The sequence below is a fragment of the Sorghum bicolor genome, chromosome 2 (assembly GCF_000003195.3).
Source record: "Sorghum bicolor cultivar BTx623 chromosome 2, Sorghum_bicolor_NCBIv3, whole genome shotgun sequence".
Classification (NCBI taxonomy): domain Eukaryota; kingdom Viridiplantae; phylum Streptophyta; class Magnoliopsida; order Poales; family Poaceae; genus Sorghum; species Sorghum bicolor.
The window spans coordinates 6,471,130-6,498,374 of NC_012871.2; the positions used below are offsets into that span (position 1 = coordinate 6,471,130).

The window sequence follows — 27,245 nt, forward strand, 5'->3', positions numbered from 1 at the left end:
CAGAGGCGCTCAAGCTCGCGGCGATGACAGTGATGACGAAGAGCAGAAGCATCGGTGTTCTGGGACGAGGCATCGTACCCTAGCAGCGCTGCTCCAGGAACCAACACTCGTACGTGTGAGCAAATATATATGCTTTGTGTAACTCAACGATAGGACGAGAGCAGGCGTGCATCAGCTTGCAGCGCGCATTGCTTGCTCCGTAGCCTCGGCTAAGCGTCCAGCTGGGCGCCCTTGTCCGGAAGCACGCCATACTTGCTTTCCACGAAATATCTCGGGCTCCTGCTGGTGCCGTAATAATATTCAGCGTGTGCTGACGCGTAATAATATCCCGTTTATTAGAGCATCTCCAACCGTTTTGCATAGTTCGTTTAGCAAATGAGGGAGTTGCCAAGTCTGAGTTTGCCAAGATCTGAAAGATAAAGGTACCTCTAAAAATTAAAATTTTTCTTTGGTTTCTGCAAAGGGGTGTCGTCCTAACCAAAGACAACCTTGCTAGAAAAAATTGGAAAGGGATTCAGAAGTGTATTTGCTGTAATGGGAATGAAACTATTCAGCATCTATTCCTAGACTGTCCCTTTACCAAAATGATTTGGAGGCTTATCTTCTTTGCTACTAGTTTGACCCAACCTTGATCAATCAGCCACATGTTTGGTACTTGGCTATCTAATCAAAATAAAAAGATTAGAGATTTGATCTGGGTGGGGGTGGCTGCTTTGCTTTGGGCTATCTGGAGATGCCGCAATGATTATGTTTTTAATAAAGTGAAAACTAACTCTATTATGCAGGTAATTTTCAGGGGAGCGTACTGGTTATGCTTTTAGGCTCAGCTGCAGCATGATGAGACAGCCAAGGACGTGCTCTCGAAGATAAGCAAGAAATTAGAAGTATTTGCTTTAGAGATATCCAATAAAGGATGGAAACATTTATATTGTTTAAACTAGCGTCCCGGTCCATGTATAGGACTATGGCTCTCTTTGTTTATCTCATTTTAAAACTCTGTAATTTTAGGCTGTGTTCATCCTCGGATGTAGAGGCCGGATTTTATATCCATTATCTAAAAAAAGTCTCAAATAAATATGGCAAAGATAAAAAGAGGCAATCTTCAATGGTTTGACATTAATCACTTGGTAAAAAAGAAATAGCGGTGGCGGGAGGAGGGAGTAGTCGCACAACCACACGCGGGGGCGACGGATTTCGCGCAAGGGACACGATGTCAAGCGCAAAGGGGTTTGGCATATATGCAAGTCCTTCCCCTTCTATTTGCCAAGTTAACAAAATTGCAAAGCCCAATTGCCAAACTGTTCAATAAGTGTTTTTTAAACTTTTTTAGAGCATCTCTAATGGTTTCGCAATTTTGGTTTGACATTTGTTGTTGTTTGCCAACTCCCAAATACAAATGTAAAGGAAAAAATATAGTCATCTCCAAGGGTTTGGCATTTTTGACTTGGCAATTAGCTAAAGTGGATCCGACCAAATCCTTTTGCGCTTCTTTCTGTCGCGCGCATGAGTTGGTTCGCGCCTATTCTCCTTCGCGTGTATGGAGGCGCCGCCGCTCGTAGGTATGTGTATGTCGCCGCCGGTTGTGCCGTCTTTCGTGATGCATATCATTGATGCACCAGATTTCTCTGTTCTCTGTCCCATCTGTCCCATCTTCTCCCATCACATTTCGGCAAGCAGTAGGCAGACAGACAGCAGCAACACACCACGAGATTTGCCGGCGTGGAAACTTGGCGCGAGGACTCCCAGCGACGAAGGAAACCGCGACAAAGAGATATGCTCGCGCGTGGGATGGATGCAGGAATACCGCGTGGAGGCGTTTGCCAAGCCACAACCCAACTCACAAATATGCCAAGGGGAGCCTCTCAAATGCCAAGTTTACTAAAATGCAAATCCATTTGCAAAACCATTGGAGGAGTGGTTTTTACTTTTTTGGCAAATAATACAAATGGCAAACTAGAATGCCAAACCGTTGGAGATGCTCTTATAAATACATGAATGCAAAGCCTATTTATCAAACGGTTGGGGATGCTCTTAGTAGCTCTTGGAAAAAGGGCCAAAAGGCTGCTAGGGTTATGGTATATGAAATTTCGGTATGTAGAAGATATATGCTTCTAGAGACTTTTGTAGAATGTTATAACAAGGGTGATAATTGTCAAAATGGATGGAAGCCCCATGTTTACACCGCCGCCATAAAAAATGTCTACAAGAAGTGTGGCATAGAAGTAGTGCCAGAGGGTGAATCAAAGGTTGCTCAAAGCCCCATACCTTGTTGATCATGTTGGGGATGATGAATCTAGGTATCTTGCGGCAGATGGTAGAGGGCTCATGAATTGCCGGTGTGGTTGTTAGGTAGAGCATCTCACCAAACATGAAGTCAATGCCACTGAGGTCATATGGCAAGTTCAGTTGGTGGCGGTTGTTGATGTTGGTGTTGATCTCGATGGCAACATTGCTGAGACTCAAGCTTTGGCACCCCATGTTGTATAAGAAGATGCCAATTGCCTTGAGTGGATTGCCCCTTGCCCATTGGCAAGTGAGCAGTATTCTAGAGGACAAGTTATCAGTTTGAGTTGTTGACATTGGGAGGGTATGGAACCCCACCGCTAGGCAGTCAAGGTTGTGGACGCGACACTGATTAATGTGTCGATGAGGGCTCGCATTAGAGGTGAAGCCACTGGTATATATGTAGAGGTGCTTGTCAAAGAAGATGTAGCTACCTTCCAGCGACCATACGCGGGCCGCCATCTTGTTGATGATGGTGGTGGCGATGTCGTGTAGTTTTGTTTCACGCAAGGTTGCTTGACGAGGTGCATCGAAGAATGGTACCTTTGTGTTGATGTTGAGGAGGCAGTTCAGTTGTGGAGGCTGTGTTTCCCTGCTTAGGAGGCAGTATGCCAGCGATGGTGGTGGAGGGGACCATGGTCGTTGTGTGGCTAGTCCGGGTGTCATCGTCACCGGAGTTAGAGAAGGGAGATGCAGGGTAGTGCCACTACCCATTTAGCTACCTCTAGTGCTACTGCCCATGCGACCGACTCAGTAGTTGGTGCTGGTGTTGCCACCCATGCGGCTGGTGCTGGTGGTGCCACCCATGGTGCCGCCCATGTAGCTAGCGTTGCTGCAATTGCCCGTGTGGGTGACGCTAGTGCCGCTTCTTGGCCATGTTGCTAGTGCTAGTGTTGTTGCTAACATTTGCTAGGGTGAGGCGCTGTGGTGGTGCTTGGTGGTCAGGGACGATGCAGGTGAAGGGGACCATCTGATTGTCCCACCGTTATCGCATCTCTAGGGATGTGAAATTCTAGAGGGCAATGGTGATGTCTGTCAGCCATGGATCCACAAGATGATGTCAATGTCATTGCGGATGGATAGGAGGAAGGCATCAATCTAGAACGTCTCACCAATAATGTAAAGTGGGATGCTGATGTAGGCTCCTCGGCAAGCTAGCTCTATACCACTACCAACGAGCATGTATTGGTGATTCATGTGGCACTCGATGAGGGTGATGGTACGTGTGGTGCTAGAGTCAATGACGTTCTGGGTGGTGCTGATGTCGATGAGGATCTAAATGCCCTTGATGAGGATGGATGCCACCATGAGCATGGTATGTCTTGCTTACACCCTTGACTTTGGGGCGGTGGTTAGCATCATCATGCGGGGTTCAATGTTGGTGCTGTCATCGTCGTCGTTGTCACTATCGATGATGATCTGTGATGAGGATCATGGAGTTGTAGCAATGATGTTAGTGATTCTCCTCATTGGCTCCATAGGTGGGGAAGCTATGGTGAACAACTTGTTTGCCATGGCGTCCACAAGATTGAGAGGCATGGTGGTGGTGGTGGGAACCTCTTCCTTCCTGTTGAGGAACGTGTGGCCGGTGTCCTCCATGACGCGCTTGGTCTCCTCCTCAAGCTCCTTGGTTGTGGCCTCACGTGCCTTAAGGGAGCATTCGTGCTCAATGTTGGCGAGGAGGATGTTGCATTGAGCTTGGTGAAGTTCGCGTCGATCCCATTGAAGCGACTACTCATGTTGACGGAGAAGATGTTAATCTTCTTCTTCATCCTAACTAGAATATATGGTGATGGTGACCAAATGATTGATCTGGTCTTCGGATACAAGTTGTCAAGGACTTTCTCAGGGTTGGTCGGCTACGCGGGGGGGGGGGGGGGAGGGGTTGCTAGGGTAGGGGAGGTGGCGGTGGGTGCAGGCGATGGCAGCAGCGTCAGACACTAGGAGAGGGGTGACAATGCTAGGGAATGTGGGACCACCAGTCCAGCGACTCGGGAGACCCATATCGTAAAAATACCACATTATTGAAATCAGTTCTTCTTTTTGCTTAAAAACGTTGCTTGCACATAAAAATACCACATTATTGAAAGTTACATAAAAATACAAATGCCTGGAAGTAATAAAATCATATCCGCAATAACATCTATGTGGAGCATGTCTTGAAGATCCTATGTGCTCTTACAAGAGGCCATGACTATTCATTATTATTAGTAATACCATACTGAAGCCATGAGTATCCTAATAGCATATGGCATGGCCAAACTGAACTTAAGCAGGACCCCTGAGGAAGATTGAGGTAACGATATCCTTGAGGTTGGCTCCAAAGGTGTAGGCGTCCAAGCCGCCTAAGTAGAAGACCTCCGACGTCCTTGACAGGTTGACTGCCGCCAGGTGAGCCGCTGGTAGTAGGATGGGTTTTATCTCCATACACCCCCTGTTGATCTTCCTCCAAGCATGCTCTGACATGGCAGCACATTCTGCCATCGCTTCCTCCCCTGTGCATCCATGTTCTTTCATGTAGCACTCCACCGTGCTAGCCACATCCTTCTTGTTCTTCCCCTTCTGCTTACATAAATGTGCGTATGTATGAAATGATTTCTATATACGTATCCACATATATTTCTTATATCTTACATATTCCTCCAGCAAGAAACTAGCTAGCTAATGAATGCCTCAAAAATTATATACCTTGTAGGAAGCAATATCGTTGAGGAGACGGCCGACCTCTCCGCAGGCTCGGAGCATCTCAGGGATGCCGACTCCCCACTCGAATGCCTCTTTGGTTGCGACGCGGCCTGAGCCCATCCACGCCGCAACTGAGAACATCGGGAGACCTGCCGACATGCCCGACAGATGTAGCTGCTCTCTGAAGCTTGGCACGTGGTTTCCGTGGCACCATGTAGCCTCTTGAAGGTAGAACGTGGATAGCAATTTGTACTGCATGCGTTGCAGAATGTATATACATACAAGTTAATTAACGTTGGATTAATTCATCGATCGAGGTCAAGGGCACAAATATATATAGCTAGCTAGTAGCAAGTAGCAACACTGTCTCTGCTGAAAAATATGATGCGAAACGAAACATATGGTATGATCCACTATATTTACCGCTTTTATGGTATAATGCACGCCGTGCTTCTCGTGCGGCGCCAAACTATCCTCAAATTCCTTGAATTGGCTGAGTGTTCGATATATAGCGCGTGCAGGTATTCTGGAAGGAGTGAAACCGCACTTGCATCCCATCTGCACAAAACAGTGACGATGGTCCATATGTACTTACAATCCGGTACAAATGTGGTGTATAAATTAATGAATTAACCTAGCTAGCAGCTAGCTACCTTTGCATAGCTTCATTCACTTTCTTGCATTCTTCAAAGCTAGCGTGGACGTCGTAGGTGTCATCCATCAGACTAGTCAGGGCAACTATCTTGGTATGAATCATTCGCGCGCGGGAGTGCTCCTCTGCGTGGGACACTCCAAAGGCCCAGAAGTACATCTCCACGATGCGGTCTCGAGTGTAGGGCAGATTCACCTCCTTGTACAGATCCCTCCACCACCTTCATAAGATAATTAATAACGTACTCTTGTTGCAGGTATAATATAAGTTAAGTTATAATAATGGATTAATCTAGGAGGCCGGCACAGCGAGACAGACACACGTACAAGGTGAGGTCCCTGAGCTCCTTCAGATGCAGAGAATTGAGGAGGGCATAGTCCAGCCTCGCAAGCTCCAGGATCTCCGGGTCATGCCCCTCCTCCTGTTGGTACTCGGAGATGTAGTACACAGCCTCTAGCCGCGGCATGAAGCGTGGGAGAGGAATATCGAGGGCGCGTGTGACCTGCTCTGACATTGGAGGCCTAAGCTTGCCTTGGGCAGCTTCGAGGTGCTGCCTTGTAAAGACTATGGCTTGGTCGAGAATTTCTTCAAAAGGAGTTGCCATGTGAGCCGCGTTGTATAGACTCAACAGGCCCCTCACATCGTTGCTCAGACTTTGGCTAAATTTGCCTGTCGTCTCATCTCTGAACTTATCAAACACGTCTGCATGCAGCACGAAACAATAATGTTCATCATGAGACATTATATTATTAGCTGTTTTGTGTGAGTGAATTATATATTTTTGTCAACTGCATGCATTATGCATGTATAGAGTATAGTATGTACGTACCTGTGGAAACCCATAGGCCATGTTGCCTGAGTAGACGGAAGTGGAGTGCGACGATATGCAGATCGTGGGAGCTGACAATGTCGGCCGGCTCCTCCCTGTGGACATGGCTTAATGCCAAGTCAATATCCTTGCGAAAATGGTGGTTGATTCCGAGGCGCTCCAGCGTGTCCACCAGCATCAGCATATCGCCCGTGCCCATCTTCTTGATGGCCTCCAACTTCAGGGCCACTTGTCCCTTGAGATGATCAGCCCTCTCTCTCATCCACTCCTCCGACCTCTGCAAATATATATTAGTAGTAGACAAAAGAATTAACTAATGTATTTATCCGAATTACACATTGATTCTAGCTATTAGCTATATAGCAGAAAGAAAAAAAAAGGTCCCTTGATTAAAAAGAGTTCATATATACAGGTATGTGCATGCCTGTGATGGAGGGGTGTAGTTGATAAAGAAGTCACCCCACACGCTGGGTTCGAAAGGGCCGCCGCCGGCATAGGCGCCGCCGTTGGCAGGATGCAGAGGTGCAGCGGGGATAGTGATGCTCGCAGCCATAGCACCAATGCAACGATACTCGATCGATCAGTAACAAGCTAGCTAGCTACGTTTTGTTTTAGATTGAAGCTACTTTATAAGTGCTTGGTATTACTGCTTGCTGCAAAACTCAATGGAGCGCTGCTTCCTCTTCGTCTCTATTTATAGGGCAACCTTCAGCTAGAAATGCCAAGTCTCTGTTCAACGACGTATGTCTGAGATGAATGCATGGAAGTCACCCAAGTCGCAGGCATGCTCTACTGTTGGAAAGAAAAGCCGCTGAAGAAACGCTGAGATGAATGTACGCACGGAAGTCCACTGGCATGCTGTTGGGAAAAAAAATCCTATAATAAATTCTTCAAAAAAAATGGAAACATATATGCATGAATTCGGTATTCTAATTTGAGATATCATTTTCATAAAGTATTCTATGTCAATTATCAGTTCAAGAAACATCGAGGAAAAAATTGCAGTTGGAATCCTATCAATGTGTTCTATGTCAATTATCAGTTCAAGAAACTAGTCAACATCTATTCAGTGACTGTCCATTTGCCAAGGACTGCTATAGAACTTACTGGGTATAACTTTTCAAATTGGAAACGGCATCAAATGACTGCATTTTGCAAATTAAGAGTCAATCCCATCCGGTCTTTTTCACGGTGGTGGTCGCTATCCTGATGACCTGGACGATTTGGACACTAAAAAATGACTACATATTCACGAATGTTTTGGAATTGCCTAGATTTGTCATGCGATTGGCGTGATCGTGATCTCTTTGCGGCCTCCACAGTGATAACATTAGGAAATAGTAAAACTACAAATTTTTGACGTCGTCCTGGATTGAGGGTACATCGCCAAAGAGCATTGCGCCGAACCTATTCCGAAAAGCTAAGAGAAAAAAAATTACGGTGTGGAAGGCACTTCAATATAACCGGTGAGTGGCACATATATATATCCTACCACTGCAAACAGTTCAAGAGCTGCATGAGTACGCCGCACTATGGGAACGAGTACAAGAAACTACACTTTAGGAAAACAGTGAGGACACAATACGTTGGAGATGGACAAGAGATGGGGAATACACAATCAAAAGCGCATACACCATCCAAGTTTAAGGATCTTTCAGCAAGCTAAAATTGACACCAATTTGGAAAGCACAAGCTGAACCTAAATGGCGATTCTTTGCATGGACACTTCTACACAAGAAAATTCTAAGTGCCAACAACTTGATGAAACGTAATTGGGCAAATGATTCCATTTGCAAACTATGTGGAATGGACCCAGAAACGCCAACTCATCTTTGCAAAGATTGCACCTATGCAAAGCAAGTCTGGTTCTATTTAAAACAATGGCTCAATCTGTACGCGCTAAACTCGGTTGATCCTTACATGGTTACTGGCGCAAATGCCGAGCAAAGTTTGATAGAAATGACGAAGAAAGATAGATGGTGTCATGGAACGTCTAGAAGGAACACAATAGAAGAACTTTCCAACAAAAACATCTGCAACCGATCCAAGTAGCCCAGCTGTGCAAGGATGAAATTCAACGATACCAAATGGCAACAAGAACTAGCACTGTTGTTGAGTAGGTGTTTATGCTAGTGCAATACAGTGGTTTGGAACCGGTTACTTTTTTCTTTCTGTCTCTTCTTTTTCAGTAGTCTTTTGGTTTTTGGCATGTGTGCCATAGTAGTTTCAAGTCGAGTTGCAATGTAAGTTGTTGTAAATCTGTTCTGTTTTTTTCCTCGTCTAATAAAAATATGGCAAAGCTCTTGCCGCCTTTCTAAAAAAATTCACAAATGTTCAGCCAAATCTTCAAACAGCTAAGGAACTCTTCAGAAAAGAATTAGCTTTGTTATCTTGGAGGGCAGAGACTAAAGTTTCAGTCACATTTGATCTATGGATACAAAATCCGTTGTAATCTTTCTGTTTGGCCTTAGTTTCTTCCTTTCCTTCTTTGTTTCTTAAGTTTCCTCTCTGTACTGTGTACTCTGTTTTCTATTATTTTAATAAATTTGTAGGCGTGCAAATCCCTCCTATTTCATAAAAAAATAATTACCTACATCTGTCATTATTAAAAAGTAGCCTAAATCCTAGTATATCTTTACTTAAATTCTACAATTGTTATGAGTATAGTATGAAAACTATGTTCATATCTAAATTGCCCACCTCTATCAATACGAAAAAGATAGCCTAAGACTGCATCAACTTTCCTAAAGGATACAATCTCAGAGTAGTACACCAAAGATTCGCATGCAATAGAGATTTCATTTCGGGGTGTTCTGATGGGGACATAACGAGATCTCCTGGTCGGACACTTTGTGGCCGTGGCGGTGGTGTTCACTGGTGACGGTTTTCAATCCAAGAGCATACAATCTGGACCTCATTTTTGGTGCATGTGCCCCAATGCATGGGCAGTAACAACACAAGTCAATGGGAGTAGGTGGGATGGACGGATTGCATTGGGAATCCTTGCCACGCGCAGAGAACTCCAGTCACCAAGGGCTCAGGATTATATTTTGGATATAGCCTAAGCCGAAGAGACACCATAGCCCTTCCGTCGCAGTTGGCGTTCCGTGCCCTGCCGTGATCGTCGACTATACATTACATGTGCGCCAAATACCTACGGGGGAAATGATCTGCAGATATATCATCTCACTACCACAATTCTAAATTGCGTTGAGTGCCAAAAACTGCCAAGGAAAGGACTTAAACCGCCAAGAAAATAATTCTTAGCCACAAACCGTTATGCAAACACACTAAGGCCTCGTTTAGATCTAAAAAGTTTTTGGCTTTTGACACTATAACACTTTCGTTTTTATTTGACAAACATTGGTCAATCATGAAGTAACTAGGCTTAAAAGATACGTCTCGCGATTTACAATCAAACTGTGCAATTAGTTTTTATTTTGAATCTATATTTAATGTTCCATGCCTATGCCGCAAGATTTAATGTGACGGAAAATCTTGAATTTTTTTTGGTTTTTAGGGTAAACTACTAAAGAATAGAAGACATGAGAAATTAGTTTCTTTTATTGTTTTGGCACTTAGGGATGATTTTCTTGGACGCTGACCGTCCACAAAACTACAACCAAACTTAATTAATTTGCCCAAGAGCCAAGAAAATATGTTGCAACCGCTAAAGAAAGAAGTTTTCTTGAGGATTGACAAACAGTCAAGTAAATTAATTTTCATAGGGGCTTACAACCACCAAGGAAACTATCTAAATAGCCAAGGTAATAGATTCCACTCATTAGCCTATTTTACAACTAATTAAAAATAATATTTACACCAAAATGAAAATAGTAAAATATAGTTTAATGAGATGTAATCTACCCTTACTAAACGAAGAAATTTCCATAATCTAAAGTGAGCAACATATGGTCTTAGTAAGTTTTCAAAGGAACTTACATATGCATGCCACGTGGAGCATGAGGTGGACGGCATTGTGGCATGCACCTATAGCCATAATTCTCCATACCGGCCGAAAATCGGTCAATATTGGTCCCGGTATTGAATAGTATTGTAAATTTTGATTAAAATTTGATTAAAAATTTAATCATTATTAGACTGATTTTAGTGAAATTTTGATTAAAAATTGGCCTTTCGGTCTTACGGGCTCCCTCCGGTATTTTTAGTTACACCGAAGAAACCCAAAACTATACCTGTAGAAGGCGAGAGCAATAAGTACAGCAGCTATCCCTCCCGGGCGCCGAAGGAGACGCATCGCAGATGCATTGCACCCTGCACTACCCGCCGAACGAGGTGAAGCTGACCGCGTGACCAAATTGTCAAACCACGATATCCCAATGTCAAGCCACAACATCTTTACTTTGACTGCCTTCAACAAAAGAGTACATGACTTTTACATGTACTATTTTGCAGGCTGCCGCGTACTCCACATCAGTATAAACTAAGCCACGACCACGAGCTTTATCGTGCTCCACATCAGTATTGCACACACACACACACAACAAGTTCATCTAGCAACCAAAAGCGTGGGGGAAAAAAATTAAGATAGCCACATGGAAGGCAGCAAGTTGTTCCTCGTCTTGTCCTTGCCCGTGCTTCTCATCGTCGTGCTCTCCAGGCTCAAGTCTCTGCTCGTCGCCAAACCAAAGCTTAACCTTCCCCCAGCGCCATGGATGCTGCCAGTGATCGGCAGCCTCCACCACCTCATCAGCAGCACCCCTAGCCCCCACCAAGCAATGTGCCGGCTGGCGAAGAAGTACGGTCCGATCATGATGCTCCGGCTCGGCGAGGTGCCGGCGTTGGTGCTATCGTCGCCGGAGGCGGCAGAGGAGGTCTTGAAGACAAACGACCTCAAGTTCGCCGACCGGAACTTGAACGCCACCCTCAACGCACTCACCTACAACGGCACTGACCTCACCTTCGCCCCCTACGGCGAGCGGTGGCGTCAGCTCCGGAAGATCTGTGTGACGGAGCTGCTCAACCCCGGCGCCGCCCGGCTGCTGTCGTACCGGCACATCCGGGAGGAGGAGGTTGCCCGGTTCATTCAGAACCTCACCACGCTCGCCGGCGCAGGCTCCCCCGTCGACCTCACCAAGATGATCTACAGGTTCATCAATGACACCTTCGTCAGGGAGTCCGTCGGCAGCCGGTGCAAGTATCAAGACGAGTACCTCGACGCCTTCCGCACAGCGCTCCGGCAGACCTCGTCGGTGACCGTCGCTGACATCTTCCCGTCGTCGAGGCTCTTGCAGCTTCTTGGCACGGCACCGCGCAAGGTATTCACGGCCCGCAGCAGGATGCAGCGCGTCCTCAAGCAGGTCATAAGAGAGAAAATGGAAGCCATGGACCGCGGCGACGACGAGGAAGGCGCCGGGAACGAATGCTTCCTCAGTGTCCTGATAAGGCTCCAGAAGGAAAACAGTGCACCTGTCGAGCTCACCGACAACACTGTCGTGGCCTTGATGTTTGTAAGTGGATCTATATATTCTCTGATCGCCTCCTCCGATCCATCCATATTATTCATCCGGCTAAAATTAAACTGGTGACGATGACTACTGACATGCGTGCTCTTCTTATTATTTCATGTGCTACTAGGACATGTTTGCGGCGGGCAGCGAGACCTCGTCGATCACGCTTACCTGGTGCATGACTGAGCTACTCCGGTTCCCGGCGGTGATGGCGAAAGCGCAGGCCGAGGTACGGGATGCCTTCAAAGGGAAAAACAAGATAACCGAGCAAGACCTTGAGGGTCTCAGATACCTGAAGCTGGTGATCAAGGAGACCCTCAGGCTGCACCCCCCAGGTCCAGTGCTGATCCCTCGGGTGTGCCGAGAGACATGCCAGATCATGGGCTACGACATCGCCGAGGGCACGGTGTTGTTCATAAATGTGTGGTCAATTGGCAGGGACCCCAAGTATTGGGACAATCCCATGGAGTTCAAGCCAGAGCGGTTTGAAAAAAACAACCTAGACTACAAAGGAACAAACTTCGAGTACCTCCCGTTTGGAGCTGGCCGTCGGATGTGCCCAGGAATAAACCTAGGGTTGGACAACATTGAGCTTGCACTAGCGAGCTTTCTATACCACTTTGACTGGAAGCTGCCTGACGGGATAGAGCCCAAGGATGTTGATGTATCCGAGGCTTCAGGAATGGCTGCAAGTAAGAAAACAAGCCTGATTTTGCACCCGGTTACTCGCATTTCTCCGGCTAATAATGCATAAATAAGGTGCAATATGGTGGATCAACCAGCATGGCACTAATAATGCATAAAAATAAGCCTGATTTTGCCGTGACTATATTGTTTCTAGACGTACAGCAAATAAGAATCAGGCTTGGATAATATGTATATATCCAGTCGCATGCATATCGGTCCCTTCTGCTGTTGAATGTATTTTTATGTAATTAGTGTTTTTCGTATATATTTTGTCCGCTATATATAAATAACAAAAGCAAATGAGTCACAATGTGCCATATTACTGCTTGGTAACAATCTATTATATTTATAGTTGATCAACAAAAGAAGCCTCCATGTTCGCTCTCAAGGTCTAGAAATTCCAATGTTAATCAGAAAAAAAAATAAAGACGTAGACCATTTTTTATAACAAGGATGTAGACCATTGATTATTATGATAATCTAACAGTGTAGGTAAAACCAAGAGTCTATGGTACATCCAAGAATGTCTCCATCGCGTCCCTCATTGTTCCCCTACTATTCTCCTCACTCCCAATGTTCTCTCTTCGTGCATCAGCCGCCATGGCCGAAGCTCGTGCTCACCATCGATTGGCCGTCACCGTCCACCTTCAGGCCGAGGAAACCCTACCACCAGTTAGCCCTCACCTCGTTCACTACTCCATACACTCATGCCAATTTCACTATTGCGCCCATCGCTATGCGTGCGCCCATGCACCGCCGCTATCAGCCATCATCACCGCACTACCTCCAGTCGTCATCTGACTTCACCGATAGCGTTAGTGAGCTTCACCCTTGCCTACGGAGTCTGGTGCGTGCACTAGTTCTTCCCAAGCACACATCTGGTTCCATGTGCATGCACCGTCGTGTCACCCTTGCTTTGCGCCATAGCCGTCGTTAGCTGCGATACCATCATGTGCAATCCTACCGCCACCTCTAGCAGCTCAGGTGTTCTCCGCACGCTCCCAGGACTGATGAACCTGCCACTGGGTCTGCCGTCGGGGAGGCCAGATCTGCTACTAGTCCACATCCGCCGCCCCAAAGGCTAGATCCATAGCCTTAGAGACGGGATCCAGCAGATCCATCGCTCACATGACGTGCAGCCCCTTCCACCACCTCGAGGTCACGAACTGCTCGGAGACACCCGCCGCTTGTCTTCTCGCCCTGCCACCTCTCCTCTCTCGACCTGTGAGGAACGTGCGGAGGGGTGGAGAGGGGTGGATGAGGGAGAGTAGAGCGGAGAGGGGAGGACCACATAGAGGAGCCGGGAGAGAGGAGGAGCACATATGGGAGGGGCTAAGAGGAGAGCGGATAAGAGAGATAAATGAGGTAGAAAAAAGACAAATGAGGCAGGGAAAAAAAGGGTGGGGCCTGGATGCGAAGTGAGATTTAGTCGGAGTTAAAACAATTTTTGGGTCTGAGGGAGAGGGTCCAGTCAAGTTAGTATTTCAATCCAGCATTGATAACTAACACCGGGCACTAATAGTTATGATTACCTAGCAATGATATGGTCAACTATCATAGCCGATTCAATCCACAAACCAGTTGTGATATATCCCTGCCACCAGTAATTTGTGTTTACAACAGGCGGTGGTTGCCCATCTATCACTACCGGATTGACCGCTCACTGCCGCTTGGTGTTCCAGATGAACCGACAATGATGTCCAATAGTCATTGTTGGTTCATCAGTAGTGTATCAAGAACCACCATCAGGGACATGGGTCTCTTGCTGATCATCTATTCAAGGAGAAGGATTGATGCCTCCAGCTAATCTCCTTGTGCAGTTGATTTTCTGGATTCCTTCAACATTAATCTATTGATTGTTAGGTATAAACTTGTGGTGAATGATTTTTTTGCTACCACTTATCACTACTTTTGGCTGGTCCTTTGCCAAGTGCCTGGGACACTCGGTAAAGCCACATTTGCACTCGATAAAGGCTTTACCAAGTTTCGCACTCGGCAAAGGGGCCTCGGCAGAGCCCTATTCGGTAAAGGCTCCTTTGCTGAGTGTCAGATGTTGGACACTCGGTAAAGGCTTTGCCGAATGTCATCTCGACACTCAGCAAAGATAGAGACAGGCCCGCCTGTCTCCGTCTTAGTCACAAGTCACGGTAATTTCTTGCACAAATTTCTCTGCTATGCGGCCGATGGGATTCGAACCCGTGACCTCGCTCTCACATGTCTCCCTCACTAACCACTGCACTATATTGTCACTTATGTCTATATTGCATTTTGGTTTCTCATATTTTATACCAAATCATATGTAAATTAATTATTTGAGGCCCTAAACAATTTTAAATCAAAAAGTTGTTAACTACAAAATTTCATAACTTTTTGAGAACTACAATTTTCATCTAGGAAGTTTCTCCATCCGAGGCCGTTTACAAACATTTGAATTTGAAATTTGAGAAATTCAAATGTAGTTTTTGCATGATAAAATGATTTCAAATCTGAAAAATTGTCAACTACAAAGTTTCATAACCTTGGGTCTAAAAGGTTATTTAGGAAGTTTTTCCATCTGAGATTATTTGAAAAATTCAAATTTTAAAAATTCAAATAAAGACGTAGTTTTACATGAAAAGATGAACTTAAATGAAAATGTTTCCAATACAAAATTTCATAACTTCTTAAGATCTACAAAGTTTATTTTGGTTATTTGATCATTTGTTCATCTGATATGGTGATTCTAAAATTTTTCACAAATCTTATACATCTCTCTTGTAGTTTTATAAACTATAAAAGAGATATGTAAAATTTGTGAACAAATTTATTTTCACTTTATCAAATGAAGAAATGACCAAAATAAAGGTTGTAGATCTTAGAAGTTATACAACTTTGTAATTGAAAACTTTTTGATTTGAATTTGATAAGGGCTTCAAAATTTAATTTAAAATTTTCTTTACAGAGTAATTTTGGACACTTGGTAAAGAAGATCTTTGTCGAGTGTCGAAAAAAAACATTTAGCAAAGAGGCTTTTTTGCCGGTAAGAAAAAACACTCGGCAAAGAAGCCTCTTTGCCGAGTGTTTTTTCTCTCTTTGCTGAGTGCTTTTTTGCTGAGCCCGAAAAAAATAACACTCGACAAAGAGGTTGTCTGCCGTAGTGTATTTTATATGATTCATCTTAGGGACTTTATAAATTTGTCCTGTGCTCTGCTCTATGTGTGATGATATTTAGCCAATGTTCCAGATCTTGGTGCTAGCAGTGATCCTAGCCGCTGTGATCTGGGGAGTGATTCGTGAAAACGGGAGCGATGATGACACCTATAGCCAGGGCGAGAAACCAGTTTAACACCATCGTCAGAGACTCAGAGGATGGACCGGGAGTAGTATCTACTGACTATTGTGTTAGAAAATGAAAAGTGAAAGACGTGTAATTAAATACAAGTACATTTTATTTGTTACAAATATATTAAATAACTCATGCTTACGTCTAATAAGATTCTAATCCGTACGTGCGTAAGCACGGGTTGACGGACTAGTCTACATAATTTTGGAAGAAGAACATCCACAACCGATTGCATGTCAGCATGTGACGGGTGTACTGGTTGCCGGCTGGATATTTCACCAGGAGCAGACAGCTGCGGGCATCGATCGTGTATAAGACATTTTCTCACTGGCGTGCATGCGCGGTGACCTTTCCGCTCACAGCTCTGTACGTCGTCGTCGAGGTTAGCCCCGGCGCCAACGCATGATGATCTGGGCCTTGTTTAAAACTTTTAAAGATTTCCCGTCACATCAAATCTTGGAGCACATGCATGAAACATTAGATATAGACGAAAATAAAAACTAATTATATAGTTTGTCTGTAAATTATGAGATGAATCTTTTGAGCCTAGTTAGTCCATAGTTAGATAATATTTATCAAATAAAAACAAAAATGTTACAGTGCCGAAATCTGAATTTTTTTCCGAACTAAATAAGGCCCTGGTTGGTGGTTGCTGATTGATGTTTTAATTTGCAGGTAGGCATCATATTTCTTTGACATATATATATATATATATATATATATATATATAATTCCGTCGTTCTCCCCCCCCCCCCCAAAACAGCACGTTTCATCTTGAGAACAGAATCTCAGTTTTTATCAATCATTCAATAGAAGACCTCTTTTATGAAAGTCGATTTTATTTTCATAGAAGTATGATTTATTTAATGGAAATCGCTTTATGGGAAGAAAGTTTCTTCGTATAAACAAAATTCCAAAGCCACCTAGATTTTTTGAATATTTTTTTTTGTACATTTGAAAGAAAGGACCTAAAGGCCTCTAGAAATCTTGTAGTTTTCTAAATAGATATAAAAATTCAAGCATGTTCTGTATTTGGGTATATCTTTTTTTTTAGTGAGCCAACACACGAGTGTACAAGGAAGTAGCAGCAACTAAACTTACATCAAAACAATATATATATATATATATATATATATATATATATATATATATATATATATAGTCTATCACAAGCATTGCATGCATGCAAGACTAATATTGTTCGTAGGTGGTCTCGTCCATAACGATCCAGCACACATATGGTGACCGAGGCCTTGGACAGGCATGCATGCATCGAGACGTAGCGATCCGTCAGTTATCAGTACCGTCCAAAATTTTACAGTATGTCCAGGCACATGAGCATAGACTGGACTACGTGATGACCAGTCCGGCCTGTCCTTTGCAGAAGAATGGATGAATGCACGACGAGCTAGTGAGTCGCTATATATATAGACAGCTGTTCAATAATGGCTGCTTTTGAGCACATGTGAACACTTACTCCTGCTCCTACACATGTAGACAGCTGTTCAATGGCTGCTTTTGAGCACGTGTGAACACTTAGGCCTTGTTCAGTTCTCAAAATTTTGGATTTTTGGGCACTGTAGTACTTTTATTTTTATTTGATAAATATTATCTAATCGTGGACTAACTAAGTTTAAAAGATTAATCTCATAATTTACAGGTAAACTGTGCAATTAGTTTTTATTTTCATCTATTCGATGTGATGGGGAATCTTAAATTTTTTTGAAACTAAACAAGGCCTTACTCGTACTCCTACACATGTATGTACGCAAACTCTATCTATATAAGCACCTTCAAAGTACTGAGTCGGCACATCTTGAAATTTACGAAGTTACCATCAAGCGTCTTGTTGTTGATAGAGACGTTACCTATCTACCACTGAAAGCGTAGCACCATTAAATCCTAAAATAAATTTTAGAAAAATACAAGTTCTATCGAGGACTTAAATCCAGATAGACATGTTATATGGTTTCATCTTAGTTAATTACTTTATATGTTTGTCCTGTGCGGCTGCTCTATGCATGTGTGATGAACTCCTACATATATAATCTTGGTTCGAGATCTTGGTTGCTAGAGGTGATCCTAGTCGTTGTCATAGATTGCTTGCTGAATACCACCACACATGCATGTGTCAGACCTAAGACCTTGGTAATATATGTACGTTGTGGGCAGCACGAATGGCACTAGCTCGTGGATATAATGAGGTGGGTTGTATTCCGCTAAGCACTCTAACAAACATATGTCTATATCCAAGGCAGGAAAACCTGTGGAACACCATCAGAGGATCGACAGGGCCATATGAAATCGTGGCTTCAACATAATTTTAGTTTAATTTAATTTTAATTGGAAAGCTGTATTTTATCTAAGGATGAAAACGGTCGGAAACGGTCGAAAAACTGCTAAATTGTTTTCTACTTTTACATTTGAAATACGAAAACGAAAACGAAAACGGTAAAGTCAGACACGAAAACGAACACGAACTTACGAAATATCGAGAATTTAAAAAACGAACCAATTCGATCGGATTTATGTCGAACACGATCGATATACGAAAACTCAATACGAAATACCGATATATAGTACCAAGTGCATGACTAAGTATATACAGGATCAAGTTCAAGTGCATATAATAATTAGAAAGTGCATGATCCTTGGTCTTAGGTATTTAATACAATAGCCCACACATAAATACAAGTCTAGAAAAGCAATTAATAGCCAAAATGAACGCAACTAGCCACCAGTAGAAAGAACGTAGATGTATGATGAGTAGTATGTAATTGGGCTGTGTGACCCTACAGTTGACTAAATTCGGTTTAAACTAAATTTTGAATTCGAAATATTTCAAATTAAAAGTAGAAAAGTAGAAAACGGTCGAAAAATGTCAAAACCGTTTTCTATTTTTATATTTGAAATACGAAACATCTAAAATACGAAAGCGAAAACGATATAGTCGGACAAAAAAATACGAATTCGATCGGATCAAGTATAGAAAGCGGTTCGGTTCGATTCGGGATATTTTCGTTCCGTTTTCATCCTTAATTTTATCAGGTTGCTGATAGATGTTTTGCAGGTAGCTAGGCATCATATTTCTTTGACGGCGCCACAATGACTACACACACTACTATTAAACATATATATTCTGTCCTTGAAAGAATCAATTTACAACGTCAATCAACTTTTTTAAAACTGGCTAACATTTTTGAAAAAAGTAACAATATCTATGACATAGAATGAGTATCTTATGAAAAATATATTTTATAAAAAATATAATGATACTAATTTTATACCCTAAATCTTAGCGGTTTTTTCTAAAAGCTCGGTCAAATTTAAAAATTTTGGCTTAAAATAACTCTAGAAATTGATTCATTGTTCAAAGTTGGTTGACCATAAGCTAGGGATGCTTGAACGATCAGCACACGTATCGTGACCGAGGCCATGGACTGGCATACTTCGAGACGTACCAATCCGTCAGCTATATCAGTACACTACCGACCAAAATTTTGCAGTAAAAGTTCTAGGCACATGAGCATATATAGACTGGACTACGTGGTGACCAGTCCTTTGTGGAAGAATGAACGACTAGCTAGTCAGTCGCTATAGACAGCTGAGGAATGAAAGAATTTAATTGCGACTAGCTAGTGAGTCGCTATATATATAGACAACTGTTGTTCGGCTGCTTTTGAGCTAGAGTCAAAGTTGCTCCTTGTTGTCTGCAGCGCAAAATGAACTTGGCTACTGGGGTATGACCGTATGGTCGAGCAAGAAGCTCTAACTGCATGCTGGCAGCAGCGACACTAGATCCACACTACAGAGGTAATCGTTCAAAGAGGACGCTCCAATGTGATTTCAACACTCATTTGATCACTGCAAATAGACAGCTAGTTAGTATAAGCAGGAGCAAAAGGCGGACGTAACAGGACTTGTCGACAGCAAACCTCTTTGCCGAGAGTCGAAACACGTGCTCTCGGTAAAGAAAAGCCACCGTGACGGCCCAAGTCACCGTGACGGCCCACTTTGCCGAGAGCTGGGCTGCCTCTCGGCAAAGAATTTTTTCTTTTTTTTTAAAAAAAAAGGTTTGTCGAGAGTCGGCTCTCAGCAGAGAATTTTTTTCTTTTTTTACAAAACTCTTTGCGGAGAGCTGTGGTGCGGTTCTCGGCAAAGAATCTTTTTTCTTTTTAAAAAAATTAGCTTTGCCGAGAGCTAGGCATGGCTTTCGGCAAAGCCTTAATTCTTTGTCGAGAGTCTAACCATTGCCCTCGGCAAAGCCTCCAGGGAAATTCCATTTTTTTTGTTTTTTCATTTTCTGACAACATATAAACATATATATCATATCCAAACCACATATGTCACAATATATCACATTCAAACCACATATATCACAATATATCACATTCAAACCACATATGTCACATCACAAACGAAGTATTAAGTTCAAACTCGCAAATGGAAGTCTCTAAGTACCAACATAAGCAGTATCCATGATAAACAACCTAAAGAATAAATAATAGGCTCCAAGCTGGTCACGGTGACGGCCCCTATGGCGCCGAGGTCCCCACGTGTGATCCCGACGAGTTGCCTAGCAGAAGGGCTGGATCGTTGGACGCCGCCGACTGACGCTGCACAAATTTGATGTGGAATGTATGATATAAGATAAATAGGAAACCAATAAGTAGTAGCACTAGGTTTCACTAGGTTTCACTACATGTCACTATGTTTGACACCTCGAGAAAGAAAAGCCTTCGTTCGGGTACTCATCGGAGTAGAAGACGGAGGAGATATCACTATATCACATGTGAAGGCCATGATAAAAAATTTGGAAGGTTTCGAGTAAGTTGTGACAGACGATGGTTAAAACCCAGACATCTCTTCATGTGATCACATGAAGAGATGTCTAGGTTTTAACCATCGCCTGTCACAACTTGTTCTTCATGTGACATCTGCTAAAGTTTTGTGAATTTTGGACTTCGTCTGCTATTTATAAAAATTTTGAAAAAAATTTCAGTCAACGTACACATGTCGTGTTATCCAGACAAGATGCTTGTAATTTCATGTGAGCTACTGAATATGACCTCAACATACACTAAGTATCATGAAAAATATTTTTTGAATCACTAAATCCCATTATTTCATACACCTGCAGTTCAAAATTGATTTATCAAAAAAATTAAAGTAAATGAAATAAATGAATAAAATATATCTAAAGTTAATAAAGTTGTCCCAAATTTTAAATCTGACTTCAAGTTACATTGGTGACGCTACAGAAAAAATTTTGAGGAAAAAAACAAAAAAAATTCTTTGCCGAGAGCCTAAGGTTAGCTCTTGGCAAACAAATACTTTGCCGAGAGCTAACCCAGAACTCTCGGCAAAGGAAACGCCAGGGGACGGCTCTTACCCCTGCCGTTTTCTTTACTGACGGTCTGGCTAACGAGAGTTAACCTTTGCCGAGAGCCCCTTTGTCGGCAAAGATATCTTTGCCAATGGTTGTTCTTTCAAATATTATTTCACCGACAACCGTTCTTTGCCGAGGGCCGACTCTCGGCAAACAATATATTTGTCGAGAGCCCGCGTTTAGACCCTCGGCAAAGATTCTAGATCTCGGCAAAGAGGTTGTTTCTAGTAGTGAGGGAGTGTTAACCGCCAAGATAATACTCAGTTTTCTTGCGGGTCCCGTGAAACCCGCCAAGAAAATAACATGTTTTCTTTGTGGCTACTTTGAACCACCAAGAAAATGTTGGCTTTTCTTTAGTGTTATCATGAACGTCAAAGAATTTTGATGTGTTTTCTTGGGTGGTTTCCTTAGACCGCCACAAAAACTACATTTGCACAGGCATTTTATTGGAACACGCCCTTGGTTGAACTTTACTAGAATTATGCATGTGTTTGGCTTCCATGGTTCGGTTGGTGACTTATTAAATGGCATGTGTGGCAAATGCCAGCATTGAATTTTCCTTTGTCAAGTCACTCTCATCAGGCCTTGTTTAGTTCGCGAATTTTTTTGGATTTTGCTATTGTAACACTTTTGTTTTTATTTGACAAATATTGTCTAATCATGGACTAACTAGGTTCAAAAGATTCGTCTCGTAAATTACAGGTAAACTGTGCAATTAATTATCTTTTTTATCTATATTTAATGCTTTATATATGTGCCGCAAGATTTGATGTGATGGGGAATGTTGAAAAATTTTAGAAACTAAACAAGGCCTCATTATCATTGACGCGTTGTGCAGTAAAACATCTTCTTGCAGCTAACATCGGCATCTATGCTTCCTAACCTTTTGAATTTGTACTTCTGCACATCTCAGAGTACTAATTCTTCACATGTTGGCTCAAAACTGGAAAACGGCATCAGCATGGTTGAGAATGCAAATGGTACAAGATTTGGTGACGTCAACACCATGAAGCTTTGATGCCACATGCTTACCTCAGTTTAGCACCACCATTCCAGTGTTATGCATACGAAACCGTACGTAGGTAGAATTGATTTAAGGTATATGATGTTTTACAGTTTTATTAGTAGTAGCCAAGTCAATGTAAGACGACTTCTCTTATTTTCTATGTTGCAAACTTACTGACATGAAGATGTGTACCTGATGTGTTAAATGTGAAGTCGAATTGTTGGTTCACATATGAATGTGAGAATGGTGCATCCCTGTGTTCATGTGCAGAGATTGTATGATGATCATATGATTTCTATTTAGATATATGTGCAAATGCTACAATTAATTGTGGCTACAATTAAATGTGAGGTTGAATTTCTAATGTCACCTTATTTTTTATTTTGAAATTTGGCTAGCTATTGTTAGTGCCTATTTCGTATCATAGTCGAACTTCTAATTTAACCTTACTTTTTATTCCAAATTAGCTTTTATTTGTTGTATTCTATCTTGGACTCTTTGTTTTATTTAGATCTACCAAGGACTCTTGGTTTTACCTACACCGTTAGATATCATAACAATCAACGTTCCAGATCTTTCTCTTTTTTCCAGTTAACATGGAAATTTCTAGACCATGAGAGTGGACGTGGAGGCTTCTTTTTGTTGATCAACTATTAATATAAAATATACATTTTAACTTAGGATAAAGTGTAATTGAAATGAAGAGAGCGTATCATAGTAAAAAACTTAATTAACAGTTGCGAATAGGCCTGTGTTCCAATGGTAGGACTATCATATAGGACGCTACTCACCAGGGTTGGTGCTGCACCTTTTTCTGAATTTCTTCTGGAAATTTTAGGGTCACATTTAGTGGTATTGTGTGTTTGTGCACCGTAGGCTAGAGAGCCTTCCAATCTCTTCTTTGCGTGTGTATACGTGTGGTGTGAGTATGAAGTGTTGTGGGGTTGTGTGTGTCCAAATTGTACTAACTAAAAAAAATATTCATCTATACTTCCTCCATATATATATATATATAAAGAAAGTCGTTTTGGACAAGGTTTATGTCAACGTTGAGAATATAAATCATACATAGCTTTTAAGTTGTTGAGTTGAAATATGAAAACCATATGAATAGATTTGTCTTGAAAAATATTTTCATAAAAATATACTCCCTCTATCCCAAATTGTAAGTCATTCCAAGAATCTTGGAGAGTCAAAGCATTTTCACGTTTGACCAAAATTATAGAGTAAAATACTAAGATTTGTAACGTAAGAGTATATTATGAAAATATAATTTAGGAAGAATCTAATAATATTTAGTTGGTACCATAATAATAATAATTATTTTATCATATAAATTTGGTCAAACTTTGAAAAATTTGACTCTCCAAGATTCTTGGAATGATTTACAATTTGGGATGGAGGAAGTACGTATACCATTATTTAAGAAATATTTTAATAAAAGTAAGAGTTGAAGTTAGGTTTTAGAAATCATGTCGTTGTTCTAAACGATATATTTTTTTTTGTATATAACAGTCGTCCTTGGATCTTTTACTATTTTCTAACCACGTGCTTGCAATGCTGTGCCCAAGCTTACGTAGCAAACTTCTCGGTCCAATACTCAAAAATGTCAAGCCACGATGTTTTGACGATATACGTAATGCAGGCTGCTCCCATACTACAGTAGTATGGATATAAATTAAGCCAGGGCAACATCATAATGCCGAGCACGAGCGCACAAACCTTGTCCCTGTCGAAAACACTTAATAAAGTCTACTCCTTGCAGTGGTTAGCCACCATGGAGAGCAAGGTGCTCCTCGCCTTGTCTGTGTCCGTGCTTGTCGTCGTCCTCCTCACCAAGCTCATCATCAAGTCTCCGCTCCTCGCGAAACCAAAGCTTAACCTGCCGCCGGGGCCATGGACGCTGCCAGTGATCGGCAGCCTCCACCACCTCATCGCCGGCGGCCTACCCCACCACGCAATGCGCCGGCTGGCGCACAAGTACGGACCAGTCATGATGCTCCGGCTTGGCGAGGTGCCGGCGTTGGTCCTGTCGTCGCCGGAGGCGGCGCAGGAGGCCCTGAAGACGCAGGACCTCGCGTTCGCCGACCGGAACGTGAACCCCACGCTCAAAGCTCTCACCTTCGACGGCAACGACGTCGCGCTGGCACCCTACGGCGAGCGGTGGCGCCAGCTCCGCAAGATCTGCGTGACGGAGCTGCTCACCCACTCCCGGGTGCAGTCGTTCCAGCACATCCGCGAGCAGGAGGTGGCCCGGCTCCTCCAGGACGTCAGTGCGTCCGCCGCCGCAGGCGCTGCCGTCGACCTCACCAAGATGGTGTCCAAGTTCGTCAATGACACCTTCGTGCTGGAGTCCGTCGGCAACCGCTGCAAGTACCATCACGAGTTCCTCGACGCCTTCAGCACAGGTCTCAGGGAAACCTTTTCACTGACCGTTGCTGACCTCTTCCCGTCCTCGAGGGTCCTACAGTTTTTCGCCATGGCGCCGCGCAAGGTGCTCGCGTGCCGCAAGAGGATGCAGCGCGTCCTCGAGCAGGTCATACAAGAGAAAGCGGAAGCCATGGCCATGGATGGCGGCGGTGGCGAGGGGAACAACGAGGGCTTCGTCGGCGTCCTACTAAGGCTCCAGAAGGAACACAGCACCCTGCTCAACCACGCGTCCGTCGTCGGATTGTTGTTTGTAAGCCTTCCTAGCTCATCGATCGATCAGTTATATATATATTAAGCCAAAAGTAAGCATAAAAAAATACTAAGTAGTACTTAAAAGCGTTCGGTATCATTGACTACTACACTCAGGATCAAAATACTGAACAATACCGAAACATGAATACTGAATGAGCCAATATATATAAACGATACTAAATTTTGTTTAGTATAACAATTCAGTATCCTTCAGTATTGTTCAATATTTCGTTGCTCAAATGACTTGTGATATATGATAATATTCTACGCCTATGGTGTAGAATAAAACGCTACCGTATGTATATATATATATACACACAAGTGTACATGCTTGTTAATTGCATGCGTGCTTCTTGTTTGTTTTGCTATGTATATATATAGGACATGTTTGCTGCCGGCAGCGAGACAACGTCGGCGACGCTTAACTGGTGCATGACAGCGCTGATACGGAACCCGGCGGTGTTGGCGAAGGCGCAGGCCGAGGTACGGGATGCCTTCAAAGGAAGAAACAAGGCGCAGATAACCGAGCAGGACCTTGGGAGGCTCAGCTACCTCAAGCTGGTGATCAAGGAGGCCCTGAGGCTGCACACCCCAGGTCCAGTCCTGATTCCTCGCGTGTGCCGCGAGGCATGCCGGATCATGGGCTACGACATTCCCAAGGGCATGGTCTTGTTTGTCAATGTGTGGGGAATGTGCAGGGACCCTAAGTATTGGGACCAACCCGAGGAGTTCAAGCCAGAGCGGTTTGAAGATAGCAACCTAGACTACAAAGGAACAAGCTACGAGTACCTCCCATTTGGAGCTGGCCGTCGGATGTGCCCGGGGGTTACCCTAGGGCTCGCCAACATCGAGCTTGCATTGGCAAGCCTTCTATACCACTTTGACTGGAAACTGCCAGAAGGAATGGAGCCCAAGGATGTTGATGTTTCTGAGGTTTCAGGGTTAGCTGCTTCTAAGAAAACAAGCCTGATTTTGTACCCCGTTACTCATGTTCCTCTGGCTGCTAATGTGTGAACAAGACATGCAGATCTAATAATAATATAATAATAATAATACGGCGGCGCGTTTTTCAACTGTATGGCACTAGCAGCTATGAAAGATGGTACGTGTAGGAAATAAAGATTTATCCTCTATGATGTATATATCCAGTTGCCACTGTGTCACACCCATATTTTAAGAACAAAATAGGATGCATAAAAAACTCATATGTGCCCCAGGAATAGTCGCACACATAAGTAGACAAATCTCAAATGTACCATTGCAGTGTTTATTACATAGCGAAACATAATAAATCACATAGTCTCATACAAAAATGATAGCATAGAGTAAACAACGCTCTCGACGGAAGCTCCACACAGGGACACTGTTGACTGGTTGACTCCAAACCTAGTACTCATAACGGTAATCCTCATTCCAGTCATCTTCATTATCATTTCCTGAGGTGTTGGGAAATTGCAAGAGTGAGCACATATCGTACTCAACAAGTATAACCAGGGGTTCATGAGGCTCAAATAGCTGACACTGGTTTGACTGCATTTAGCTTTTAATGGTGGATAGCATGTTCATAATTAATGAGCAATTGTCAAGGTAACATAAATATTCCTTTAATTCCATGATCAAGTGTAAGCATAATTAATTCATAGCATAAACGATAATCAAATGAACATAACAACTTAATAAGCTCATCGTCGGCGCAGCAAGAACCCCCAAGGCCGCTCATAACCGTGAGCACGGCTAGTATACTAGTTTTAACACTCTGCAGAGGTTGTACATCTTTACCCATGAGTCATGATTTACCCTTTCGCCCGAGGTGATCAGCCTCTTAACCCACTTCCAAGGAAGGTCGGCAGGGATCACTATGAAGCTTTTCAAAAGTTCGTCTAACATGTTAGGGCCGCAAGGTTTCCTTTGCGAGCAGATATAGATACCCTCCTTCCGAATGGCACAATGACGCGCAGCCTATACACATAGGGACAGGGGCTCGCACTATACCCGTGTCGGTTCAGCCCCTCCGCCCTTTCGGGTAACCTCTAACAAGCTAGAAAAGGTCTTCATACTAAGCTAAAGCCAGAGCCATTATAGCCCTCATGGTTGCACTGTTGTCCCGGTGATCACTTACAGACAAGATCTCATATAGTTATTTGTCATCTTTTAACGTTCATTGCATAGCTATTAATCATCTTACAAGATCATGGATTTATCAAGCACTAGCACATCTACACCAAATGCATATCAAGTA

General features: G+C 43.1%; 2 protein-coding genes and 1 pseudogene across 2 annotated transcripts; 2 read left to right on the top strand and 1 right to left on the bottom strand.

The window, feature by feature from the left end:
• LOC8075068 lies at nt 4,397-7,092 on the bottom strand (annotated as a pseudogene).
• On the top strand, nt 10,935-12,897 carry LOC8075069 (ent-cassadiene C2-hydroxylase). Its single transcript, XM_002459446.2, has 2 exons — nt 10,935-11,920; nt 12,048-12,897. The coding sequence occupies exons 1-2, from the start codon at nt 11,006-11,008 to the stop codon at nt 12,672-12,674; spliced, it is 1,542 nt and encodes a 513-aa protein (XP_002459491.1). The 5' UTR covers nt 10,935-11,005; the 3' UTR covers nt 12,675-12,897.
• LOC8063658 (ent-isokaurene C2-hydroxylase) lies at nt 24,048-26,158 on the top strand. Its single transcript, XM_002459447.2, has 2 exons — nt 24,048-25,004; nt 25,388-26,158. Exons 1-2 carry the CDS (start codon nt 24,102-24,104, stop codon nt 26,018-26,020), a joined length of 1,536 nt encoding a protein of 511 aa, XP_002459492.1. The 5' UTR covers nt 24,048-24,101; the 3' UTR covers nt 26,021-26,158.

Excerpts from the sequence above, each read along its gene's own strand:
- LOC8063658 (XM_002459447.2), top strand. The coding sequence starts at position 24,102 with ATGGAGAGCAAGGTGCTCCTCGCCTTGTCTGTGTCCGTGCTTGTCGTC. Across the intron at positions 25,005-25,387 it reads CCGTCGTCGGATTGTTGTTT|GACATGTTTGCTGCCGGCAG; the intron begins GTAAGCCTTCCT and ends GTATATATATAG.
- LOC8075069 (XM_002459446.2), top strand. The coding sequence starts at position 11,006 with ATGGAAGGCAGCAAGTTGTTCCTCGTCTTGTCCTTGCCCGTGCTTCTC. Across the intron at positions 11,921-12,047 it reads CTGTCGTGGCCTTGATGTTT|GACATGTTTGCGGCGGGCAG; the intron begins GTAAGTGGATCT and ends ATGTGCTACTAG.